Source organism: Hemiscyllium ocellatum, chromosome 30, assembly GCF_020745735.1.
Source record: "Hemiscyllium ocellatum isolate sHemOce1 chromosome 30, sHemOce1.pat.X.cur, whole genome shotgun sequence".
Classification (NCBI taxonomy): Eukaryota; Metazoa; Chordata; class Chondrichthyes; order Orectolobiformes; family Hemiscylliidae; genus Hemiscyllium; species Hemiscyllium ocellatum.
The window spans coordinates 40360209-40379482 of NC_083430.1; the positions used below are offsets into that span (position 1 = coordinate 40360209).

Here is a 19274-nt window from a genome sequence, read left to right on the forward strand (position 1 = left end):
CAGCAAATAAAGGTCAAAGGGGGAGAAATGGAAAAAAAGGTGTTAATTTACAATTCTTTACTTATATGCACATAGTGTTTTAACCAAAGGAAAAGAATTAATGGCACAAATAAAACTAATGAATATTATCTTATGACCATTATAGAGACATTGTAACAAAGAGTCAAACCTGGGAACTAAGCATTTAGTGAGACACAAATTCTTTCAAGGACAGGCAGGAAGGAAAAGGAGGTTGAGTAGCATTGTTAGTGCAAGATGGAATAAGTAGCAAGAAATGATATTGGATCAGAAGGTACGGAATCCATATGGGTGAAGGTAGGAAATAAGAGGAAAATGATGACATTAATCTATTGGTCACCCCAACAGCAGCTGTTCTGTTGGACAGAGAGCAAATAGGAGATAATGACAGCATATAAACATGACAGTACATTAATCATGGGTGACTTTAATCTGTGTGTCAATTGGGAAAATTAAATAGAGAAATAATTTATAATGTGAATTAGGATAGTCTCCTAGAAGAATACATTGTGGATCCAACCAGGAGTCAGACTATTTTGGATCCAGTAGTTTGTAATGAGGTAGGTTTAATAAATGAAACAGTGATTATAAAGAGACTCTCAGTTCAAGAGTAAGAAATTTGGATAAAACCTGTGCTAACCTTAAATAAGGGTAATTTCAAAGGAGTGAGGGTAGAGTGGACTGGGAAAGAAAGCAGAACAGACTGCTCAGCTACAATGGCAGACATTTAGAACAAAAATAGTTCATGACTCTCAAAAAAGGATTTAACCCCAGTGAGGAAGGAGGAACTTAGGAAGGGATAAACCAATTATGGTTAACCAGGAAGGTAAGGATAGCATCAAATTGAAAAAAAACACAATGTAGAAAAGTTTATGCTAAACCAGAGGATTGGGAAATTAAAACAAAGACACCAAAAAAAAGAGGCAGCAAATAAACTTTGATACTACTAGCAAGTAATATTTCCTGAAATGACATCACCACAAACCCCAGGAACCCCATCCAGGAGAAAGATATAAATAGAAAGCAGGAGACAACAGCTTCGCTTCACTTGGAGGTCGCCACTGATGATGTTGCCTAGCCAGGTAATGAAACGTCTGGGTATCAAACCTACAGCTCAGCGAGCAAACCTACACCCTAAACCACAACCTACAAACTTTCACAAATCTTGCAGGTAAATTAATGTCTAGTACTAGCAAAATGTTAGAATTTCAATCATTTAGAAATGCATGATATGATCAAGCAGAGTCAACATGGTTTCATGAAGGAGAAATCATGCCTGACATATTTATTAGAATTCTTTGAGGAGGCAAAAAGCAGGATAGATAAAAGAGAATAAGTAAATGTTATGCATTTGAATTTCCAAACAGTATTTAGTAAGGAACCACACAATTGACTGTTTAGAAGGTATGAGACAATGGTGTTGGGGGTAGTATATTAGCGTGGATATGGGATTGGCTAACTAATAGAAAACAGAGATTGGGATAAAGGGAGTTATTTCACAATGGCAACCTGTAACTAGTGCCACAGGGATGAGTGCTAGGGCCACAATTACTTACTGTATATATTAATGACTTGTATCAGGAAAGTGAATGTACTATCACCAAGTTTGTGAATGACACAAAAATGGTAGGAAGACAAGTGGTGAAGTTAACACAAGAGTATGTACAGAGATATAGATCAGTTAAATGAGTGGGCAAATGTTTGGCAGAGGGAAAAAAAAGTGCGCAAATTTGAGTTTATGCACTTAGGCAGGAAGAAGAGGAGTTGAATATTATTTTAATGGAGGAAGGCTGCAGAAAATGGTAACACAGAGGCAATTAGAAGTTTTCATGCATAGGTCACAAAGGGCTAGCATACAAGTTCAGCAGTTAATAAGGAAGGCAAATGGAATGTCAGCCTTTATTTCAAAGGGAATGAAGTCTAAAAATGTGGAAGTCTTGCTAAAACTGTCCAAGACCAGAACTAGACCACACCCAGAATACGGCCAACAGTTTTGGCCTCCTTCTCAAAGAAAATACATATAGGAATTGGAGGCAGTTCAGAGAAGGTTTACGAGGTTGATACCAGGTATGAAGGGATTAACTTATGAGGACAGGTTGAGTAGACTGGGCCTGTACTCAAGAGAATTTAGAAGAATGACAGGTGACTTTACTGAAACATAAGATTCTTAAGGGGTTTAACAGGGCAGATGCTGACAGATTGTTTTCCCAAGCGGGAGAGGAGAGGACAACAGGGCATAATCTCAGAGAACGTGATCGCCTGGTTAGGACAGAGATGAGATGGAATTTCTGCTCTCATGATAGTGGTGAAGTTGTGGAATTCTTTATCTCAGGACTCAGAAGCTGGGTCATTAAGTAAATTAAAAGCTGAGACAGATTTTTAATTAGCAAGGGAATTAAGGGCCATGGGAAAAAGACAGCAAAGTGTAGTTGAGGATGATCATATTAGCTACAATCTCATTGAAAGACAGAGCAGACTTGACCTACCTATGCTCCTCTGGTCTTACTAGCATCTAACTAACCAGAGCGCTTGTGAGTTCTATTTGTTGGATTTCGAGGTTGCAAGCTGACTTATACGTCGAAAGAAAATGTTCTCCTCTGCACCTGAAGGAAGGATTCCTTCCATGGGATATTGTTCTACAGGTGAAACTCACACTCTGAAACTAGCTGCCACTCACGTCCCAATCTCAGCTGTGAGTGAGGTATACAGGCCACACCACTCTGGAGGTCAACACAGTTGAATCTGATCTCCTTCTCATTGGAGACACACACATCTCCATGTAAGAATTCTGCACATTGACAGGACCCACAATAAGATCTTTATAACTAACTGAACAACTGCACTACTACCTGGCAACTATTGGCAAAGACACTACAGAAATGGAAGCAAAGATTGTTTTAGCTGCCTCAAACTAATGGCAATAGATAATAATGAAAAGTTCAGTTTCTTGGAATCCATATTTATACAGATAATTATTAACCTTGCTCTTTGAGAAGAACAAAGGAAGGAAGTGGGGTCGAATCTTCAATATGTATATTGGATTTAAATAATGTAACTGAGACTCAATCTAGAACGTCAACCTGCACAGGGAGCAGAACTTGGATCCAGATGCTAGGCTAGATGATGAGTTTAATACTGAATTTCCTTATAGGCAAGAAATGCTCCTATTGTGCTTCATGTAGAAGCCTTACATTTCACTCTTATGAACATTGTCTCTAGGGAAGGTGTTTTAATATAATAAGGGTGTGAAATTTGGTAGGGCAGATCTTATCAAATTTGTTGACAGGTCTCACCTGGGTTTTGAAATGTTAATTCCATTTTTCTTTGCACAGATACTACTATTTCCAGATTTTATTTTATCCCACATTTATTTCAGACTTCTTCCAACTGCAGTATATTGTTTTTGTGCTGACCTACAATTTAATAATCATTATTGCACACATTAATAGGCCAAAACATTATAATGTACAGTAATTAAATTGTTGAGCGATATGCGATCCAAAGGAAACACGCACAAATTGGCATAATGGAAGTACTTTTAAGTGAAACTGTGGAAGTATAAACCTCAGCCCACAGTGAAATATGTCAAACTGATCTGCTTACTTGTCAAAAATCAATGAACAACGTGGTTTAGAATTTATGAAGATGGTAGCCCTGTAAAAATTAGCCTGATGTGAAAGCCATACTGAATTGAGATTGAAACAGCAGTTGTAACCAATGTGCTTTTGTAACTGTAAGTATTTAACATGATGAAGAAGGACTTCCTTTCTCTGTTTTGCAGCAGAACCATGGTCCTAACAGGAAAGAATGAGGTCACAATTGCACTTTTACTTTTAGAGAATGCACTCCTTTCCTAATCTATTACCAAATGACAAATAGGAACCCTTCCTCCTACTAGGAAAGGTAATCCTGCCGTGATGACAGATTTTAAAAAAACACACTGGCCAAGGTGAGGGTTGGTCTGGAAACAAATGTTCAAAAGTAGGATTTTAAAAAAAAATTAACTTCATTCTTGGGGCCACGAGTGGTAAAATATTCTTGTACCCACCTGAGGCTGATAGAGACAGGGTCATCGGCCAATTGCACATGTAACAACTGAAGCCTGTAACGATGTTGAAAATGTAAAATTACTACTTTTGAATGATTATTTATGGCATTGGTGTTATTTTGAGGCAAATATTGAATGGAAGTTCATGTGTCACAGCAATTAAATGCCAAAAGATCCAAAAGAAATTGAGGTTAGGATCTGGGGTGGGGGAAGAATAAAATCAACTGTCCTCCAGCAGCTTGCAAACTCTTTAGTAATATGGGCATTGCACAAGGAGGCTGCAGAAATATCCAAAATTTAATTTGTAATACCACTTTAGATAGTTGGAAGGTGCATCTTTGATGGGAAAGGCAACTTTGATTTATTTTTGGAAAAAAGGATACAGCGTAATTATTTTTAAAATGATTTTACACAATTAACACCATCTTTAAACATTTACACTGCATGATGTTGGAGTTATTTACCAAGTAAATATAAATAACCAGGCATAAAGTTAAAGTTTTAAATGGTTAGTTGTGACATTTGAAAGTCAGCAGTGTTTCTATTGTTGGTCATATTGGTATCTTTTTGAAAAAAGGCCATATTAGAATTTGTTTGGCGATGCGTTTAAGAGCCACTTTTCAAGAAATGTTATCGAAGATAGAACATTACATACTGTTAACTATTCTACTTAACTGAAATTATGCATAAGCTACATTTTACATTGTAATTCAAGGTATCCAATTGGTTTTTCATTCCATTAGAGCTTTGCTATTTTTCATACAGTTGTCTTCTATCTCACGATATTACAAATACATATCTATTTGATATGGTTAACTGGACAACAAATGGAAGGATGAACCCTCACTTAATCCTGCCCTCTTTGGCCTTAGGCCATTCAGACTAATTATACCATCCCAATTCATTTGAAATCAATTAACTCTGCACAAACCAATTTGTTTCAGCTTTAATAACATAATGATTAAGTCTTCATTTCTCTTTTCAAATATTATTTATAATTCACCAGTGAACACCCAACAGCAAACACTGCTTGTCAGTTATAATGTACAGGACATGAGAGATGTGCAATGGAGCTTTACAGTCCAGGCAACATAACTCAAGCAAAAAAGTTTCTATCTCTGTCAAACTGAAATCAGTAAATGCAAATTGTACATTCAAATACTGTAAATACTGATTATCAGGTATGCCGTTCTACAAAAGTTACTGCCACTTTCTACATGTAATGTGGACTTTGCATTGTAATCCTAGTTCTGCATATGCAGAGCATGGTTAGATCATTGTTAGATTACTATATGTAGTTTTGGGCACTCCATCACAAAAAGATATTAAAGCCATCTACATCATAAAATGTAAATTCACCAAGATAACACCAGGAGTGTCAAACCATAGTTATGATGAGCAATCTAAGCTACCGAAATTATTTCTACCAGAGCAGAAAGAGAGGGGATTTCATGGATATTCTTTTAAAATATAAAATTTTGTGGAGTAAATAAGGAAAGACCGTTTCTTTAGTTAGGGAATCATTCATGTGCAGAGTGCTCCTGGCTACACCAGCACCCCATTAACACTGACAATATGCCGTTTGGAAAAAGGTCTACGGCTATTAGTCAAGGGCACAGCCTAGTTTTGGGTGATTAGACTCTCTTAAATATGGAAAGTATGGTCCTTACAATACAATTGCCAATTATGCAGGTGATATGCAAAGTAAGTTTGGAAAAATTCTCCTACCTCACCATTTACCTTCCTGTCAGCTATTACAATGATGAGGTTGATAAGATTAGATATTTTTCACTGTGCCCTTAAGCTTAGGTTAAAATAAAGTGGGTGACAAAATTCTGTCTGATAACAAGTTCAACTTATTCAAACGAAACCTGGGAACAAAGGGTAAAGGCAGATATGCTCCAAGTAAATAGACTAGTCAGTTTAAGATTTTAGGGCAGATGAGGAAAAGAACAGGGATCGGTATGGTCAGGAGAGAGAAGGAGGTCGTTCGGTAGCTAACAAAGCAAGATGTAGGAGAGACAGCTGCTTGTCAAAGAGGCACATGCTGCAGCCATCTAAGGAATGTAGAGACAAATTAAAAAAAGAGGCATCGAAGCAGGAAACATTCTGGCCAAACTTTCTGAAATCCAAGTGATAGTCCCTCAAGGTTACTAGTTGGTGAAATGGAAAAACAGGGATCATGACACACAGTCAGATACCGGATATTGAGGTCTCAAACTGTGGTTTCCTCCAACTCATTGATTAAAATATTTGCTAAGAATGAGAAGTTAGGATTTTTTTTAAAGTGAAAGAATGTTATTTTTGAACATGGTGTGCTGTACTTCAGGGATTGCCAGAAGCAGAAATTGCCACAGGTTTTATGAGAAAATTAGAGAACAACAGTTACTTTTCTTACAGTGCCCTTAATATAGTAAAATATCCTAAAAGGTGCCTCGCAGGAACAATATCAAGCAAAAGTTAACTCGAGTCACATAAGGAGCCATTAACAGAGATGAACAGAAAGAAACATCATCAGTGAGAAAGTAGCTGGAGAGTGGGGGGTGGTGATTGTCGAGATTGAGGCTTTGGCAGCGGTAAGCATGCTTATCATTGGTAAAGATATCAAAATAGGGATGCTCAAGAGGCTAGAATCGGAGGACACTGATGTCTGAGAGGATTATGGAACTGAAGCAAATACTGAAATAGGTGGAGGCAAGGCCATGGAGAGATATGAAAGCAGGAATGAAAAGATTAAAATCAAAGGTTTGTCAACTGGGAAACAATGTAGGTCAATGAGTACAGTGGGAGATAAGGGAAGGAACTTAGAAGGGTTAGGTCAAGAGCAGTGAAGGTTTAAACACCCTCAGATTTCCTGCAGGTAGAACAGTAATTAGTTGGAGAAATTTCTGCTAATTCAGTACTTTATGTTTGACAACCAGTTTGACAATTTAGAGAGGGGTTAGGAGATATGGTAATGTGGTAGAGATGGGTGAATGATTGGACAAAGTAGATACAGGGTTCAGAGGGCACAGTGGGAGAATTAAGTTTAGGTTACTCCAGAAAAGAGCTAAGGAAGACTAAATGGTTTAACTGGTCTCTATTGACATAAAGTGTAAAGAAAAGTGCATGCTATTGATTGGCCTTATATGATAACAGTCTAATCTGGTGCTGGAAATGCACAGCAGGTCAGGCAGCATCCAAGGAGTAGGAAAATCGACCTTTTGGGCAAAAGCCCTTCATCAGCTCATTCCTGATGAGGGGCTTTTGCCCAAAACGTCGATATCCTGCTCCTCAGATGCTGCCTGACTTGCTGTGTTTTTCCAGCGCCACTCTAATCTTGACTCTAATCTCCAGCATCTGCAGTACCCACTTCCACCTGCTTATACGATAACAGATTACTTGTCAACAGGAATGGCACTCCATGTGAAAAATGCCGTCACATTTCCATGATATAAGAATTCATATGAAAAGGAGCACAGTATAGCAAGGTGGTCAAAGTAAATTTTATATACTGTAATTCTGCCTGCAAAATGGAACAAAGCACCAGAGGGCGCTCTTGTTTCAATATACTCCTTTGTACTTTAGAAAGAACCTTTAATAATAGTTACAAGACGTAATTGCTGGACATTACGACCTGACAGCATCAGCGCTAGATCTTCACTGCAGTGCAAACTGGAGTGCTATGACATACTTACCTCTATCAGTGCAAATAAGTTTGATTACTTGCTTGGCTCAGCAGTAACTCTGTTACCTCTGAGTCACAAAGTTAGAGGTTCAAGCTCCACTCGAAGACTTGAATACATAACCTAACCTGTCACTTCAGTGCATTCTCAAGAGTACTGTTACTTATTGAGGAACTGCCTGCCAGCTCAAATAAAAGATCACAAGAGACTAATTAAAAGAGGGCACAGGGTATCCTGGTCAACAGTCTTTGATTAGATTAGATTACTTACAGTGTGGAAACAGGCCCTTCAGCCCAACAAGTCCACACCGACCCGCCGAAGCGCAACCCACCCATACCCCTACATTTACCCCTTACCTAACACTACGGGCAATTTATCCTGGCTAATTCACCTAACCTGCACATCTTTGGACTGTGGGAGGAAACCGGAGCACCCGGAGGAAACCCACGCAGACACGGGGCGAATGTGCAAACTCCACACAGTCAGTCACCTGAGTCGGGAATTGAACCCAGGGTCTCCGGCGCTGTGAGGCAGCAGTGCTAACCACTGTGCCACCGTGCCGCCCTTTCTTCGATCAATATTACAAAAAGCAGACCAACTACTCATTTACCTTATTTTTGCTTGGGTGCGATATGTTTGTGCAAATTTCATGTTTTTTTAGTCCACAGGACAATCCTAATTGTATTTCAGAAGTAAATAATGGACTGTGAAGCATGTTTGGGTGCCTTAGGACATGAAGGAAACTATATACAATGCAAATTCTTTCCTTAGTCATCCTGTAGTTTTTAGTTCTGATGATGGATTAGCAGTTGACATTTACACATTCCTGTCTTGCTCAGTAAACTGACTATTCTAGATGTGAGTTATTCTTTAATAAACTGCCTCAACCCTACTCTTTGTGACTTGTTTATTTTCTCATTGTCCCCTATCCTGAAGACACTAACTTCAAATGGTACCTTTGTTATTGCACTCAGGTAATTAATTATTCATGCAGTTGGGGTTATCACAATCACTTCATCCTATTGACAAGTACGCATGAAACAGAATATTTGTGTTGTGTTTTGAAGGTTATCAACAATCTGAATACAATTGCTAGATTTTATGAACCTACATGATTTCAGAGACCAGTGTAAATCTATTGTCATTGTGAGCAAATCACAAGTTATTATAAATGGTAGACTTTTAAAAATTTAAGGCTCAGCACTCTAAATAACCCATCCAACTCCCCTATCAATTCTATTCTTTACTATTCAGCCAGACATTCCCACCTCTAACAGTAACCTTTACAGAAAAACTGCAGTTTTGTTTTGTCAATCACCTGTATATTTTCTTTCTTTTAGTCCCAAAGCAAGCTCCGTGAAAACAATTGTTGAAACTATGACGGAGCATCCTAATATCCTGTGCACCCACCGCTTATTGGAAAAATAAGGGGACCTTTGCCTGTGACTTTTTTTGCTCATTAATCATGTGGCTTGGGAACTTCAAAACTCCCATTCTTTAATCTGTTATAATTATTTGGGGAGTAGGACAGGGAGGGAAGACTATTTTGGAGAGGGGTTATATTCAACTTGAAACGTTAAACTCTGTTACCTTTTACAACATGACCTCAGTATTTCCATTACTTTCTGGTTTCACTTTATATTAGAGAATTCTGTCAGTCCATCTACAACAATTATAACAGTCTGGACCATGATCAGAAATTAGCGGCAGCCAAACAGCTCTTAGCAGCTCATGCATTCAGAATGCTGCTCCAAGTAAAACTATTCACTCCGCATGATGCAATTCTTCTTTTCTCTCAGCGACTGCATTAAATGGGAATATTTACACCTTTTTTTAAAAACAGAACAATTAATACTTTTACCTTGTGTGCCTTCTGGAAATGTAGATGTTTTAAAGGCAACAAGGGTGATCAATCCAGAAGACTTTTATATACTTTTGATAATGAAACAAAATTTTAACCGTTTTGAATTTTGCTTCATGGGCCAATATATCTGTAAATTACATAACGCCTGAGGGAAATTAAGGGACAACAGAGATGACAGAAAATACAAATTATACACATGCAGAATGGAAGCCAATGGTAAACAACCCTGTACAGTAGCCAGTGCACTATTACTGTGATACATTGTACAACTGTGTCATGAGTGAGGTGTCAAACGGATAATCTGAATCTCTGCAGAGTTAACTATTTACTCACCATGGGTTGAATAAACCTCATGATGTTCATATGTTGGGAACATTCCTTAGAAACCATAATTGATACATAAAATTCTTTGGCAGCGCTTTCTTATTAGTTGCATGTTCTTGGAGTCGTATTGATGAGTACCATGGAACATAACAATGCTTACTAACTAGTAGTTTGGACCCAGCCAATGTAGTCTTGTACTTTGAGAATGCTATATCTTTCCAAAATAAAAAAAGTCCTGCCTCTCTCGGTCTATTACTATATCCCATCAGTGAATTCAATCTGGCTCCTGTACATGGTATAATGTGTCATTTTGGTTAGGTGCTGAGAAACATCGCACTGACTGACAGGCCATATTATTCCAGTGATCATCTTCCCAGGGTTTACACCTTGGAGGCTCCCTTCCACCGGCAAACCTCAATCTCTAACAGTTTGTCTTGTGAAGTGGAACTAGCTAACATGCTCATGCTCCCGACTCAGGCGACTGACTGTGTGGAGTTTGCACGTTCTCCCCGTGTCTGCGTGGGTTTCCTCCGGGTGCTCCGGTTTTCTCCCACAGTCCAAAGATGTGCGGGTCAGGTGAATTGGCCATGCTAAATTGCCCGTAATGTTAGGTAAGGGGTAAATGTAGGGGAATGGGTGGGTTGCGCTTCGGCGGGTCAGTGTGGACTTGTTGGGCCGAAGGGCCTGTTTCCACACTGTAAGTAATCTAATCTAATGCCTACAGTGTGCTTGACAGTTAAGATGCTCTTCACAATGCCTCTATGCTTCTCTGCTGGATCCCTCCTGATTCTCACTTAAAGATCACATCTTTAAAGCACAAATGAGTGGAAAGCAAAATAACTATATTTGCCTGTTAATTGGTTTAAGCAGGCAGAAGAAGGTGAATACTGAATTTGTGCACTGAAACAGATCATTTCCCATTAGAATTCATGAATAAAAATTAGCAATTGGTGCGTAACCTTGTTAACATGCGAAATTGCTACATATAAAGTACACTAAAGCATCTTGTGGTAGCCCTCTTGTTGTTACAATCATTCAAAGCACCATCTCCCTTTTCCTTCAGACTATATAACTTTACATCTTTCCGGTATAGATTCCTCAGTTTTCAAATTTTAAAATTACAGGGTTGAAATTCTGTTTCGTGAAATACCTTTTTACTTCCTTATTATTTATATTGCAGGTTGCCTGACAGTAAATAGTATCTTTCAGAGAGTAACGTTCTAAGAAGTTTTCTTCCGTGGATAAAATGTGATGTCAAAATTACACACTATAAATATTAATACTTGTATGCCTTTGCTTTCCCCACTGCTTTGGGGAAGACCTGAAGCCATTTGAAATAAATAAGTGAGTTAGTATGTCTTTTAAAACAGCATACAAGAGATTTCCATATGAGGAGATTGTGTTCTACAGCAACAGTGGCACAGTAGAATGTTAAAGTCTGTTTCAACAGTAAAGCATCCATTGTCTCATGATAAAGGGCAATGTCCTACACTGAAAGACAACCAGAATATCTTAGAGAAAAGAAAATACTTTTGTCCCAAATAAAAAAAACCAAAAGAATTACAGATGCTGTAAATCAGAAACAAAAGCAGAAATTGCTGAAAAAGTTCAGCAGGTCTGACAGCATCTGTGAAGAGATGCCAGAGGATGTGAAACGCTAAGTCTAATTTCTCTTGAAAGATGTTGCCAGATCTGCTGAGCTTTTCCAGCAATTTATGTTTTTAATACTTTTGTCCCAGTTCATCTTCCATTGAAAGTCAGAAGCTTACAATGCTTCTAACACTATATACCTGGATAGAGGAAAATAGCCGAAACCTTAGATCAAGACTGCATAAAACAAAGGTCTGAACGTACAGAATACTGACTATGGTAATAATCAAAATAACACTTAACAAGTTTTATCACTGAATTACACTTTTTCCTGTGTTACTGGCATGATAACCAAGCAAATTAATATATGCAACTTTTTTTGTCATTCCTAGCAGCAGTGTCCATGGACAGTATTAGAGCATTGTTAGCTTGGAAACCAGCATCATTATAGACTGGGACTAGACCAGCTTGGTTCTAGGTTCTCTGCCACATTACCAAACTCAAGGTTTTTATTGAACTACTTCACAGGAAGCAGGAATGATTGTGAATCTCGATTATTAATTAAAATCTAGAATTAATCCATCGCTATGAAATGTTAAAATAAAAAAGGTACTGTTAGGACTTATTCATTCTTTTGAAGCTTTTGTCAACCACAGTAGCTTCGAGGGGAACAACTCTGATCCTTTTCAGTGACATAAATCAGAGTCTCAGACTTTGGGTAAAGAAACATTTACAGAAAAATCAATGACACATAAAATTTTCTCCGACTTTGGGCAACTTGGAACCACTGCAGCAAAAAGTAACTCTTGACTGAGACAGATTTACAACATTGAAAAGTCACTTGGGTTTCCCATTCTGCAGACACCCAGATTACAAATGAGCACAAAACTTTGCATCTGACAATCTTGAATACTGCCAGTGTTCATTTACATATCCAACTTATGTACACTTAAGATAACCTCCTTAAACTAGTGTCCTCCTCAGAACATAGGACAGTACAGCTGAATGTCTCTAACAATAAGATGTCATTTCTCAGTCAATACAAGAGAAGGCAAGTTTCAATAGCAAATTCAACTGTCCTGTTGTGGCGTCTTTAATGCAGCCACTGTGTTGTTACCCACCAATTTCCAAATTACCAGAAGTGTAATTTTTGACGCATCAGTGCTGTTTTATAAATGGTTGTTACATTATGTTATTCTGCTCCTACATCTTATGGTCTTGGGACCAGATGTATCAAATTTTACATAATACTGAAAACATTTCTCTAGCAGTGGATCTTATTTATTCATTTAATTCCTGTGCTAAATCTCTCCCCATAGTATACAGCTAACAAGTTAATTGCTCCAACATCAAATTTAACACGGAATGAGATTTCTTTATGCAGTATAAAATTCATAAAAAAACGAACCTTGCTGACAGATACAGGGAACGTTTGGTGACAGCATTACAAAAATTGAAAGGATTTTTCCCCAATTAAGCATAATCTTGCTTCTGGGAAGGTGGAAATTGGCAGAATGTAACCAGAGACTGTCACATATCTAGAATATTTGTCAGATCCAAAAATTTTGTTCTTCCTTAACCTGAAACGCAAGTTCTAATAAGAAGTGTGTTTTAGTTGTTGTAAATTTCAGCATTTAATTGCACATACTTAAACAGATGTGAAAACAGGGTTAGCAGCTCGTCCAAAGGATGGGTTAGTGGTGCTGGAAGAGCACAGCCGTTCAGGCTGCCTAACTCGTCCACAGAATGCTAGGGGGCTGGTGTACAACCAAAACTTCTACGAGTTAATCACAAAAAGAAATTTTAAAATAAAATTCAGAGGGAAATTATTTTATCAGGGAATGACCACAACAGGACTGACTGTAGAATGTCGACCCTTTCCCTGATTTATACACATGCTAAAAAGTAGGAGCAAGCGAACAAATCCCATTCTGAACCACCCAATGTAAAATATGGTATGGGGGTGTGTACGGAGCCACCAGTCCCTTAGTCTCCAGAAGGTGGAACCAGGAAGATACTGTAGAGTGAGAGTTCTGCGCCCATACAGCGTCCAACTTTGGGTCAGTTTGGTCTGATGTGACCTTTTTTTTTGTTCGTACCTCCCTAATAAAAAACTAGCTATGTAGAAAATAGAAAATGCTTTTATTTTTCCTTCAGCTAATAATTTCAAACTGTACTGGGTAATGTGCAGTAATACATTAAAAACATGATTGTTGAGTTCACAGTCAGCTGTCAGCAAACCTTAGCACAAGTCACACCTGACAACTTCTATTCACTGATATGTTAAGATGAGATGATCACATAGGCAGCTATAAAAATGATGAGAACTTCTCTTTCAATTTAAACGCACAGCGAACAAACGAATGATAAATATACATCTAAATAGTCTGTTGCAGAACAGTACATATAATAGGGAAGAAGGTGGCTATAGTCTATAACAATATATAATCCTGATTGCCTTCAGCCTTACGTTCAATCATCGTCGATTGCTTCTGTCTTGATCTCACTTCCACCCTGGCTGGCCAAAGCTAGGACCGAATGATTGACAGCTGCCATTTCAACAGCCAATGAGATGGGGTCTTGCTGATGGTCACTATGGGAAGTATTTTCATCCTATGGAGGGGTGGAGGGGAGAAACACAAACTGCCATATAAGTAGCACTGGATTTAACAAAAATTAAATAATCTTACAGTTCAGCATTAACGTGTTCATTTGTTTTCTTCCTCCAATGTCTGCTCTGTTTAAAACAAAACTGTTATTTCAGGTAAACCCACATTTCCCAAACTTCAATTGGTTTTCCATTTGCCAAGAAATGTCTGAGCTTTCGATCAGCTCGATCACAACACAGCCTACACTTCATTCCCTTTAGAAGCAGTACTCTTGTATCCCTGCTTCACTGGAGACCAGGTCTATAGAATCATGGTATGATTAAAGCAGAGGAGGCTAGTCAGGCCGTGCCATCTCTCTATTTGGGCAAGTTGGCTACACCCATTTTCCTGTCCTTTTGCAATAGTGCTGCAAATGTTCTCTTTTCAGTCATCTATCCACCTCCCTTTTGAAAGCCATGAATGAATCTGTCTCAACCAGAATTTCAGGTAATGCATCCTAGCTTGTAATCACTTCCTACTTAAAATAAATAAATGCAGCAGTACAGAAGACAACTGGTTTAGCCATTCAGTGCTAGATCTGGCTGAATCACAATCAGCACTGTCAAGTGCTATTCTTATCAGTCAAAATTGCTCAGTATCTATGATTATCCTGGTACATGAAGATAATGTTTGGGTTCTTTTCTCTAGTGTAAACAATGTCCTTTCATCAGCTCAACTCCTACAATTGTGAAGAGCTCTTTGACAGTCATGAAGATTGAGATCATTTCATCAACCTCCCTCCCTTCAACTAGCCACCTAGCCAAACATCTTCTCTCAGATTTCCCACTACTTTTGCCCTGAACTTGTGTTCATCGTCCGTGAGATCCACTTCCTGTTCCCTCAATCGTGGTGACTGCCTCACTTCCCTTCCTCATTCACCTGCCAGCTACTGGTCCCCTTTCCTTCTCATCTCCTGTAATCAGATCTCTTCACAACAAAACAACACAACCTCACCAGCTCTGTAAACTACCATCCATCTCCAAGATTCCCTATCTCTTCAAAGTCCTTAAAATATATTATTATCTCCCAAATCTGAACTCATCTTTCCCAGAACTCCACATCGGTATCCTTCCAATCAGGTTCTCTCCACCAGCCACCGTACTGAAATGCCTCTGATCATGTTGCAAGTGGCATCTTACAGATTGTCACCACGGTAAACTATCCCTCCCTGTTAAACTTTGTGTGGTAATGCTTCTATGAAATACATTAAAATGTATTAATAATGTCTCCACAAAGAAAATAGGCTTTCGTGCCCGATCTAGAGTCTTCTGTTTATTCAGAGATCCACAGGGCAAGATAAAACAGAAAGATGGAGATTTTAGAAAGGTTAGAGGAGTGTAGGAAGTAGAGGTGTGAAGTGAAAAAGGAAATTAGGAAAGCAAAGAGAGGAATGGAAAAACATTGGCTGATAAAATTCAGAGAAGTCCAAAGATATTTTATCAGTACATTAAGAGCAAGAGGAATACTAAGGAAAGGATGGGCCTTCTGGAGACGTACATAGGTACATGTGCATGGCTGCAGAAGATGTGTCAGGGATCTCAACGAGTGCTTTGTCTATGTCTCCATAAAGAAGAGGGAAGTTGCAGATATTCATGTTAAAGAGGACGATTAGATAAAATAAGTGCAATGAGAAGGGAGGGCTGACCTTTTGAAGGTGGATAAATCATCAGAGCTGGGTGAATTGTACCTTAGGCTTTTAAAGGAGGTCAAGAAGGAAACAGAGGATGTTCGGAGGTTCATTTCCCAATTTTCACCAGATATAAGCAAGGTACCAGAGGACTAGAAGTCTGCTAACATTGTACCGTTATATAAAAGGGAGCAAGGGATAGGCCACATTAATTAGACACTGGTCAGTCTGATCTCAGTGGTGAGCAAATTACTGGAAGCAATGTTGAGAGCTTGGATTAATTGTTACTTGGATAGATTAATGATTGACAGATGATTCTGTGAATTAAAAGCATTTCCACTAACGTTCTACTGGAATCAGTTTTGGATCCATTGCTATATATTAATGATTTCGACTTGAATATGGGCTCCATGATTGGAAAATTTGAGGAAGTCACAGAAACTGGCTGAGTAATTGAGAGTGAAACTGTGAACCTCAGGAAAATATCACTTGTTTGGTTCAGAGAATGATAAAGTGATAAATGGAATCCAATCCTGAGGAGGTCAAGGTTACGTATGTGGAGAAGACAAGTAAAGCAAGTAAACAGACAATAAATGGAAGGATAATGAGGGGGATAAAGGAAGAGATAAGACTTTGGTGTGCATGTCCACAATCCCTGAAGTGACTGGACAGGTGGAGATGGTGATAAAGAAGACACACAGGATTCTTTCCGTCTTTGGATGAGATAAAGCAGAGATGTAATCTGGAACTATAGAAGACACTAGTTAGACATTTTTGGTTAGATTTTTTTTTGTACAGCTCAGGACATGGCATTACAACAAGGACATGATGGCTGTAGGAGAGCATACAGAGGGGATTTAAAAGAATATTGCCAGGACTTGACAATGAGGCAAGATTGGATAGATTAGCGCTGGTTCCCTTAGAATGGAGAAGGCGGAGGGATGACTTTATCAAGGTGTGCAAAATAATGAGGGGCTTGGACATGTAAAAATCTGTTTCCTGTAGTAGTGAGGTCACTTACTAGGTGGTGGCACAGTTTTAAGGTGCTTAGTAGAAGAATAGGAGGAAACATGAGGAGAAACATTTTCACCCAGAGGGTGGTGGATGTTTGGAATTCTCTGCCCAGTTTGGTGAAAACCCTCAACTTAAAAGAAATCTGGATCTGTACCAGAAACTCTGTACCCTGAAAGGCTATGACCCAGGTACTGGTGAGTAGTATTAGAACAGGCAGCTAGTTTATACAACTGGTGTAGACATGATGGGCTGAACGACCTTGTTCTGTACTGTGACTTTTCTGTACTGGTTCTCCCTACAGAGATACAGGTATATACACATCACCAACAATATAATTTGCCCAGTCATTCACTTATACAAAACTTAGCCAAAAAACGCAGAGAAGATGAAGTCTCGTTTAAATATAAAGGTTTCAATAATTTCACATTATTTTTCATCTCATTGAGATGTGAACATATGTGGACATACGTGTGAACATTCATTCAAAATTCTTTAACTTCCCAATCCCAATATAACAACATTGCACCTGCAGTAGTGGGGTGCTAGAATTTCCAGTGCTAAGGATCTATGATCACAAAAAAAATCCCCTGCGTGTTTAAATAAAGTTGATGATTTGAATATTGTATTTGCTTTTTTTCAAACAGGAACAGAAAATGTGTCAGCTACTATTTCCAGCCAGCGTTTTTTTCTAAACCTCAGCTTGGCACCCTCTCAAGGACAGGCCTGAATGTCTCTATGAAGTACCTGAGGGCGTTTTTCTATGATAATGGAAAATTGCTGTGGAAGGCAAAGGCTGCTTTATTTTAAATATGACAATCAAACAACTAACACACTTTTCTTAAAAAGAAACAAAGAATGAGTCTTTAGGACATCATCACTGCAAATATTGTCTACCATTCACAGAGAACTGTATTCACCAAGGCATTCGAAGACAAACATCAATTGGGAATGAGTATCTGGGAGTGAGTGATAAGATTCAGGAGATCTGGACAGTACAAGTGGGAAAGCCTAGTTTCTCCTCTCCTGTCTCAACCTCAGCAACAAACAGTGTGCCTGATGCCTCAACTTCAATAAGTTGCTCATTGAAATCTGCAACCTAATCCAAGCCCCTAAGCAGGGTGAGGATGGCATTAGCAGTAGCTATAGAGGTAACCGTGACTTGAAACGTTTTACGTCAAGCTCTTTCCAAGCTGGATCAGAAGAAATCTCCAACATCCTGGGGCCACTGTTGTACAATTGAGGTCACTGGTATTTTGTATGTAAACAGGAGGTGCAGCAAGCTTGCTCTGAATGCTGTAGATTGGAACTGACTATACACAGGTCACTGTGCAGGATTGCTAGTGGCATACAAGCGGGGGGCAGTCAGCTCAGTTGGCTGGACAGCTGGTTTGCAATGCAGTGCGATGCCAACAGTGTGGGTTTAATTCCCACACCAGCTGAGGTTACCATGAAGGACCCTCCCTTGGCAAGCTCTCCCATTGCCTGAGGTGTGGTGAGGATAGCAAATCATACTACGTAGAGTCACTGCCATTCTTCCTGTTGAACACCTCAGCAAATGAACCAGTGTGTCAGAAGATAGATTGCTGTGAGAACCAAGGAATCCCTTTAAGCACTTGTATCTGCAGCCAGGTCAGAAGTCTGATGGTAGGTAGCTGGCTGAATGACTCAATCGAAGGTACCACGGCAGCATCCACAAATTTAGGAGCCTTCTGCACACACTGTAACGGATGCTGATCCAGCAGCCACCATCGTATTGAGTACATTGATCGTGACTGAGTACACAAGGCCAGTAATGAAACTGGCTGCAATTTCCATCCTGGAGATCTAGCTCCATGCAAATCCAGTGCTGGACCCCTCCACGCTCCTTGACTGTGACTCTCGGTTGTCTGGCAGATCACCCAATGCACCAAGCATTTAAGTTTGGACAACTTCAGACTTTTTTTGTGAGTCACCTTAACAAAGTACTCATCTGAGCTCATGTAGCAGAACTTGAATGACCTCACCTACAGGCATCTCTGCTACCATTCTATATTATGTTCTATGTTTGGCACTGTCTTGGCATCTGGTCTCTCACAATCTCCAAACTCCTGCCTTTTAAACTACACCCAAAAGTAAGCACACAATCTCAGTATCGAAGTTCATGGCTGCGAGTGTGAGATTGAGCAAGTGTTTCTTCATCAGTCTCTTTTTCTTCAAGTTCTAGCTGCTGAATCACTGCCTGGCCAGGGTTCACTCCTTGACTCTGAAAGGAGAAAGGTAAAGGGATGGAGTTGTGTGAGAGCCTAGAAGGAGAGCAAAAGGTGCCCGCTTAGACCATCTGCAGCTTGTAAATCAGAAGAGATTGTAGGATCAGTGGAAAGTGGGGTATGAATGTACCATTATCCTTTATACATTCAGCCTTCTTAATGGTCACAGCTGCTGCAATAATGCTGAATACCACCTCGTCCAACAGGGTGAAGACATGATGCCATGCTTG

At 39.2% G+C, this 19274-nt stretch overlaps 1 protein-coding gene across 6 annotated transcripts in view; it reads right to left on the reverse strand.

The window, feature by feature from the left end:
• The window catches only part of LOC132830102 (homeobox-containing protein 1-like), a 62019-nt gene that overhangs the window by 2624 nt on the left and 40121 nt on the right, over positions 1–19274 (reverse strand). For 4 of the 6 annotated variants that reach the window (XM_060847579.1, XM_060847581.1, XM_060847580.1 and 1 more), the window contains one exon: positions 13980–14122. In XM_060847579.1, the coding sequence (XP_060703562.1) occupies positions 13982–14122 (141 nt within the window). In that variant the 3' untranslated portion in view covers positions 13980–13981. Of the gene's footprint in view, positions 1–13901; positions 14123–19274 lie in introns of those variants that run through there. The other 2 variants (XM_060847578.1, XM_060847582.1) reach the window with 2 other exon arrangements.